Below are 8,499 nucleotides of genomic sequence, written 5' to 3' on the forward strand. Positions count from 1 at the left end.
CCCGCCCCAGACCCAGCCAATGACGATCCGAGGCCGGACCGGGGACGTGCGGGCTAACGGAAATGGGCGGGGCGTCGTCCCCCGGCGGCCGCCCCCCGCGCCCCGCCGCCACTGGGGGCAGCAGAGCGGACCGGATCGCCGGGGGAGCGGAGGTGAGCGAGGTCTGCCTGCCCGGCGAGGGACGCCAGCGCCCCCAGCCCAGGCTCCTCGGCCCTGTCACGGCGACCCAGCGGCGACCACCGCCTCCCAGCAGGCCCGTCATCCTGCCCTCGCGGCACCTGTCCCTAGTGACACGCCACTACCCCTCGTCCCCGCCGCATAGCCTGCGCCCCAGGCTTCCCTCAGCTTCGCCCCACGGTCTCCCTCACCACCAGTGTCCCCTCACCCTCCCAGTGTCCCCTCACCTCCACAGTGTCCCCTCATCCCCACTGTCCCCTCACCCCCAGTGTCTCGTCACCTCCAGTCTCCCCTCACCTCCCCACTGTCCCCTCACCCTCCACAGTCTTCCCTCACCCCCAGGCTCCCCTCACCCTCCCTTCATTCCCCCACCCCCACACCTCCCCTCTTCCCCAACCCTGCTATTTTAGACAATCTCATCAAGGTGAAGTGCCAGTAAGGAATCTGTGGCCTTCTTCCCGCCCACCCCCTCCCGCACCTTAGCTCCAAAAAAAGGACACCAGTTGAGAGGCATCATGTTGGGGGAAGCCCAGAGAGCACAGGAGAACCACTCTACAGCAAAGGTCAAGAAGACTTTGGGCACATAGCCACATTGTTAGTGAGAACAATACCACAGCATCTATGCCCTATTCCTCCCTGGTTTGGGGTTTTTGTTTGTTTGTTTGAGAGAGATTTTTTCCTATAGGGCACGTGTGTTCACTGGAGAGACAGAAACAGGATCAGAAAGGAAGAAATCTTGGGACCAGCAGTTAGCAGTAATGGCTATGTCGCTAGCGTAATGGCTATGTCGCTGGACTCCCATGTAGTTGACTGCAGTTCAAGTCCCGGACCTGGTGGCTTAAACTCACGACGGGCGCGTGTGCGTGCGCGCGTGCGTGCCCAAGATCCCGAGATTGCGGCATGGCCATCCCCTCTGGGGGGTGATTTCTTGCTTTCTCTCTCTCTCTCTCTTTCTCTCTCTCTCTCTCTGGCGAGGGCATGCGCCCTATAGCAAAAACCTCTCAAAAAAAAAATAAAAAGCAAGAAATCTTGGGACCAGCAGTTGGTGTAATGGCCAGGTCTGTGGATTCCCATGTAATCAACCACGGTTCAAGTCCTGGACCCGGTGGCTTAAACACACCGAGAATGTGTACATGTGTGCCCGGGATAGCCATGCTATAATTCCCTTCTCAATTCTCTTCTCTGGATTTAGTACAAGCACAAGTGTCTGGTGTGGATGTGAGTTTCAGCCTGCCATGTCCGGGACTCAGATTACTGTTGGCCACGAGGGAGTACAACACCTTAACTACTGTGTCCCCGTACCTCCCTGTTTTATATCCACTTGACTCATTCCTTCACCTTTAAGAGGTTATAAATTCCCTGACAGTTCCTACAGTGATATTAATATATTTCTGTCTCATTTTATCTAGCCTAGTGCTTGTAAACAAACAGGTAAGTATCAAATTAAATGAATTAATATATATTAATAAAAACCAGGGGGCCGGCAGGTAGCATGGTGGTTAAGGTGATAGACTCCCACTTGGTCGACTATGGTTCAAGTCCCAGACCTGGCAGCTTGCTTTCTTACTTTTCCCCCACCTCTCTCTCACTTTGTCCTGCTCTGATCAAATTAAAATAAATAAAGTTAAATAAAATAGTTCTTTTTTAAAAATTATTTTATTCAATTTCATTTGTTCATTCATTCATTTATTTTAATTTGACCAGAGAGACACAGAAAAAGAGAGAGGAAAGTGAGAAAGCAAGCCACCAGGTCCGGGACTCGAACCATGGTCGGCCATGTGGGAGTGTCCAGCGCCTCACCCACCACGCCACTTGCCAGTCCCAAAGTTAAATAAAATAATTCTTTTAAAAAAATCAGGAGCGGGGACCAGTAGGCGATGTGGTGTTTGGGACACTGGACTCTCACATGGCCGACCACAGTTTGAATCCCAGACCTGGAGCCTTTCTTACTTTCTCTCTCTCTGGTGCATGCATGTATCTGCCCTATAGCAAATTAGTAAAAGTAATAAAATAATAATAATAATAAATAAATAAAATAAATTTTTTTAATCAGGAGATGAACTGGAGTGATTTAATTATAGTTGAACATTTTAAATGGCATTTGATATGATTTATTAAGTGCCCATTATGGTAGATACTATGCTGAACAGTATATAATTTAATCCTTACCAAAAAAATTAAAAAATAGAAGTATAGGTACCATTAATAGGTACCTTTTGTATTATACTTTTTCAGGGTTTTGCCATAGGGCGCATGCTCACCAGAGAGAGAGAGAGAAAGTGAGAAATCAGTCCCCAGGGGAGATGGCCATGCTACAATCCCTTGTCTTCCATTGTCCTCCAGGGATTTTTTTTTTCAAACATACACATATTTTAATTGTTATAATTTTTAATTGGGTTACACTTTTAGAAAAAAAACATCACAAAGGACTTTCCTGCCATAATATACTTTTGAAACATATGCTGGTTCAGTTGAAACAACAGGTTCTCCAGGGATAGGAGGAAGACCTGCTGTTTCCACAACTCTTGGTTCAGGTTCATTCAATTGTAGAAGCTCATAAAAAGTATGTTTGCCCTGCTTTGTACCTTACACTGATTAATATGTGTAATAACAAACCACTCTAAAGTCCAGTTCCTTCCTTAAGGTTTCACCTTTTGAGTGATGTTCTAAAGACATACTTGAAGTGGTTCAATAATCAAGATGGTAACACACTGTTAAGTGAGCAGATTGGGAATGGAGTTCTATCAGCCTCCTGCAGACTTGGGAGTCAGCTTAGGCTCCAGATGGGGCATGGCCACTGGTAAATGTGGAAACACTGAAATCAAAGGCTCAATACTAACTGGCCCTCCCCAAATCAAACAGAACTGAGGCTTTATTACACATGAATAGGAAGTCTTACCTGTCACTTGTGTAACCTTGGATGCCATATTTGACAAGCTGTAACTTTCTGAGGAATATACTTTGGGTGTAGTTACCCTCTGGGTTGATGGCTGAACTGGCAAGTTCATTTTAAGCATTTGAACAAAGCTAGGGACCGGAGGACTCTGAAACCAATCATTGTTACCAGACATTTTCTCACCCAAATCGTCCTTCGTGCCCTCTCCGCTGGCCCCGCTGGCAGGCAGGAAGGACGGCAGCTGCAAGCCGAGCCTCAGGCTGGGGACTCGCTGGCCGCCACCGCTGCCACCTCCGCCGTTGCTTCCTCCTCTAGGCCTCAACCTCCCACGTCAGACGGCTCTGCTATGTGAGAGCCACGGGGTCAGACCCGCGTCTTTCAAAAGCGGCCTCCCGCTGCCCCTGCAGACCGGGCCGGCGCCCCCGCGCCCCCTCCTCCAGGGATTTTGGACACCCACATACACGCGCCCAGTGTGATTTCCAAGCTGCCAGGTCCAGGAGTCAAAACTTTGGTCAGCCATGTGGCAGTCCAGTGCCATAATCACCATGCCACTTGCAGGTCCATCTCTCCTAATCTTTTAATTTATATTTTCCAGAGCTTATGAGACACTCTCACAGGTTTCTTATAGCTAAGTTAAATTCAATATTTTAAAATTTCATTTAATTACCCAATCATCCAAAATAGAAAATGAGAGTTGTCTTTGATACCTCCCCATCAGGTTTGTCAGACCCACCTTCGGTGTTCTGAGCTCCCTATTTCTCTATTCCCATGGGATCACTTTGGTTTAAGCTGTCATTTCTTCCAGGTCTGCCACCACCATAAGCACCACCCTGACACTTCTACCTGAGAGGTAGAAGCAGGTATGTGCTTCTACCTTCACTACACTGCTTTGCTCTGACTCCACACCAGATCCTCTGTTGCAACATGCACCCCTGTCAAAGCTTGGGTGCTTGCTGACCCCTCATTCAGGAATACTTTGCCTTCAAGTATGGGACATGAGAGATGTGAGACATGGCTTACGCTCTCATCTGAACCCAGGTGGTTCTACTCTAGGGCAAGGACTCAGTTCCTATGGGACACTACCACTAATTTCCAAAGCAGTCCTTCTGGAAAGTTAATCTGCAAATTGGTGAATAATTTCACATTTTAAAGTTAAACTTAACAGGCTATCAGGTGCCATGGTGGTTAAGGCACTGTATCCCACATGGCTGACTCTGTGGTTCAAGTCTTAGCTCAGAGGCTTGAAAAACATGCCAGGTGTATGTGCATACATGCTCAAAATCCCAAGAGAATAGAGAAGAAGGGATTGCAGCATGGCCATACCCCCTAGGGGTTGATTGCTCATTTTTTTTCTCTCTTTTTCTGCCAAACACACAAGTAAAAAACTTAAACTTACCTTCTTCAAGGATCCCATAGCTTCATTTATGTATTTATTATATTACTATGGGGTCTCCAATATTCTGGTTTGTCATATGATGTGTATATATATATATATACACACACACACACATATATATATATATATATATAACTTATTCCTGTATTACAGTAGAAATTCCTTAGATGCAGAGGTTGTATCTTCATAACATAACAGCACAATAGTTTCCATTTTAGTGGTGTTCAATACATTTTTGTCAAAATAAATCCACTATTCTGTTACCATCATAGCAAACATTTTTTCCCTTATGACAAATGAAATGTCTTTTGCTTGAATCATTCTAACCCTCAATTCTTTTTTTTAAAGAATTTCATTTTGGGACCAGCAGGTGGCTTGGTGGTTAAGGCACTGGGCACTCCCACATGGCCGACCAGGGTTCAAGTCCTGAATCTGGTGGCTTGCTTTCTCATTTCCTCTCTCTCTCACTCTCACTCTCTATCTCTCTCTGGTCAAATTAAAAAATAAATAAATGAATAAAAAATAAAATAAATAATATTTTTTTTAAAAAGAATTATTTCATTTTACTTTATTTATTTATTTAATTATATTTGGCTAGAGAGGGACAGAGTAAGAGAAAGAGAGGGAAAGTGAGAAAATAAGCCACCGGGTTCAGGACTCAAACTACAGTCGCCCATGCTGGAGCCTAGCGCCTTTAACCACCAGGCCACCTGTTGGCCCCTCCTCAGTTATGTTTGAAGAGTGTTTCTAAGGCAAGGATTAAAGAAAGGGGAGAAAAAATGAGTATGTGTCAAACACTATACTGAACCCCATTTTATATACATTCTCATTTAATGTTTATAATAGCTCTATGGAGTAGGTAGAATTATAAATCTGAGAGGTGAGAAAATATTTATTTATTTGTTTATTTTAAGTTTTTACCATAGGGCATGTGTACTCATCAGAGAGAAGAAGAGAAACAGTGAGAAGGAATATGAGAAATCATCCCACAGAGGGATGGCCACACTGCAATCCCTTCTCCTCCATTCTCCTCTTGGGATATAGGGCATGCATGCATATGTACCCACTATGAATTTCAAGCCACTGAATCTGGGACTTGAACCATAGTCGGTCATATGGGAGTCCAGAGCCTTAACTGCTACATCATTTGCTAGCCCCAAAGAAAGGATTCATCAGAGGAATCATCCAACTGTGAGTAGTAGAGCTGGAATTGAAACATCAGTTTGTCTCACTGCAGCCTCTCTCTATGTACCTAGATGGCTGATTCTGACTCTGGGGGAAAAAACTATGACAGCATGCTGAAAATGCTCTCAGATCTGAATAAAGACTTAGAAAAGCTTTTGGAAGAGATGGAGAAAATCTCAGGTAGGATGTTTTCTCACACAGGGTGCCTTCCCCTTCTTGCCAATAGGTGAAATTTCCCTAAACTTTTGAGCTCACATGAAGTGCCTTCTTTTAAGGAGGCCTTCCCTGACCACCTCTCAGCTTTCATAGAGTGTTAACTGCCGTACCACAGAATTCAGCACTTACCACTAAATTGTTTTCTAATTGTTTTATGTGTTTCCATCGTATTTCTGCAACTGGACTGTTATCTTCTTTTTATTTATTTACTTTTTAAATTTTTAATTTTCCCCCCCATGGTAGAAAGAGAATGAGAGGAGAGAAAGAGACGGACCAGCAGTTAGCGTAATGGCTATGTCGCTGGATTCCCATGTAGTCGACTGCAGTTCCATTCCTGGACCCGGTGGCTTAAAACTCACGCCGGGCGTGTGTGTGTGCATGCCCAAGATCACCTGGCCTGGATTACAGATGTATGAATACCCAGCATGCTCAGGGAGGTCCCAGGATGTGATTCCTAGGACATTTCCCATATAGGTCCAGTTGTATTACCACTGTGCCATCACCTGGCCCCTGGACTATACTCTTCTTGAGGGCAGAAATAGTGACTTCTTTTGTAATTGGCACAGTATCAGAGTCAAACTCATAAGTTCAGCAAAAGACAAACACAACCCCAACACACATCTTTTAAAGGCTTAATGGTGGTAATAATCTCTGCAGTTTCTCTAGAAATGCACTGTTGCTTTTGGTTTGCTACTTTCATAAGTAAAAACAATCCTGCTGGCTTTCATTTGTCCTTTCCCACCATAAGAGCCCTCACTCCATAAGTCAGGGAGCCTATGTAGGTATTCTTCCCATTGGCGAATATGTCTGTTTCAATTCTGCACTCAGAAGCTGAGGAAAATACCTGCAAGGTGGATTCAGAAATCCTTTGAGCCCACTGCAAGACAGATTCAAGCTAGAACACTGTTGATAACCTTTATAAGCCCCTACTCGAGTAGACCAGTGACGTTTTTGTTTTTGTTTGTTTGTTTGTTAGGACATGTGCGCTCGCCAGAAAGACAGAGAGAAACAGAGAGATAGAAAGCAAGAAAGCACCCCCGGGGGATGGCCACACCGCAGTTCCTTCTCCTCCATTCTCTTCTCGGGATCTTGGGCATGCACACACACGTGCCTGGTGTGAATTTAAGCCACCAGGTCCAGGACTCAAAACGTGGTCGGCTCCATGGGAGTTCAGAGACATAGCCGTTACGATAACTGTTGGCCCTGACCAGTGATGTTTTAAGTTTCCAGAAATTATTGTCATTTCAGAACCAGTGTCCAGTAATCTTCGAAAGATCTGCTTATTTCCAATCCTTCAACAGTACTGTGTGGGGTCCCTGTTGCTGAAGTTCATAGTTCATGCTCATGTAAGGAAGAAAAATACCAACTAATTATAATAGATTTTGTTGAGTGGTAAGACTGAACATCTCATAGTGCTAAAGGACAGCCAAAAGGAAATCTTAATTTAATATAATGAGACAGGGAAGACCTCTCAGAATAAATGACATCTCAGTTAAGATTGAAATATAATGTGGTTGGAACCAGCAGTTAGCGTAATGGCTATGTCGCTGGACTCCCACGTGGTCGACCGTGGTTCACGTCCCGGTCCTGAGGGCTTAAAACTCACGCCAGGCGTGTGTGCGTGTGTGCCCAAGATCCCGAGAGGAAAATGGAGGAGAAGGGATTGCGGCATGACCATCCCCCCTGGGGGGTGATTTCTCGCTTTCTGTTTCTATGTCTCTCTCTGTCTGGCTGGCAAGCGCACGCGCCCTATAGCGAAAACCTTTCAAAAAATAAAATAATAAAATAATAAATGAGGGCTGGCTGGTGGCATAGTGGTTAAGGGCACTGGACGCCAGCATGGCTGACTGCAGTTCGAGTCCTGGACCTGGCATCTTGCTTTCTCTCTCTCCTCTCTGGTTAAATTAAAATAAATAAATAAATAAAGTTAAACAAAATAATCCTTTTAAAAATAAATGAATATGGGGCCGGCAGGTGGCATGGTGGTTAAGGTGTTGGAATTCCCACATGGCTGACCATGGTTCAAGTCCAGGACCTGGTAGCTTGCTTTCTCACTTTCCCTCTCTTTCTCTCTCTCTGTCTTTGGCAAAATTCATGTGAAAAATAATAATAACAATAATAAATAAATAAATAATTCTTTAAAAATAAATAAATAAATGAATAAATAAAATTAAATAGAATAATTCTTTTTAAAAAAGAAATATAAGCATGTGGTAACTAAATGAAAGATGAAATAGGAAATTGGAGAGATGAGTGTTTGAGAATACAGAAAGAGGTTTAGAAGTTTGGGAAAAGAGAGTTCAATTACGAACATGCTGTATTGAAAGTACCAGTTATACATAGTGTATGAAATGTTCTACACACTGTCAAAGAAACAGGACTGGGTGTTTTAAAAGCATCATATATTTGTCCATTCATTCATTCATTCATTCAACACTTTTTGAATGCCAAGTGTTTCATTCAAGTTATTTATTTTTATTTTTTATTAATTAATTAATTTATTCATTCATTTATTTTTTTAATTTGACCAGAGAGAGAGAGAGAGAAAGGGATAAAAGAAGCCGCCAGGTCCAGGACTCGAACCATGGTTGGCCATGTGGGAGTGTCCAGCACCTTACCCACCATGCCA

The 8,499-nt window shown here is 44.1% G+C and overlaps 1 protein-coding gene across 3 annotated transcripts in view; it reads left to right on the forward strand.

Annotated features, from left to right (window-relative positions):
* The first annotated feature begins 660 nt into the window (after window positions 1–660).
* Window positions 661–8,499, forward strand: part of SYCE3 (synaptonemal complex central element protein 3) — a 30,412-nt gene continuing 22,573 nt past the window's right edge. The window contains exons 1-2 of one of the 3 annotated variants that reach the window (XM_006157569.3): window positions 661–740; window positions 5,726–5,834. In XM_006157569.3, the coding sequence (XP_006157631.1) occupies window positions 693–740; window positions 5,726–5,834 (157 nt within the window). In that variant the 5' untranslated portion in view covers window positions 661–692. Of the gene's footprint in view, window positions 741–1,590; window positions 1,609–3,894; window positions 3,934–5,725; window positions 5,835–8,499 lie in introns of those variants that run through there. The other 2 variants (XM_006157571.2, XM_006157570.3) reach the window with 2 other exon arrangements.

Source organism: Tupaia chinensis, unplaced genomic scaffold, assembly GCF_000334495.1.
Source record: "Tupaia chinensis unplaced genomic scaffold, TupChi_1.0 Scaffold000548_1, whole genome shotgun sequence".
In the NCBI taxonomy this organism is placed as follows: domain Eukaryota; kingdom Metazoa; phylum Chordata; class Mammalia; order Scandentia; family Tupaiidae; genus Tupaia; species Tupaia belangeri.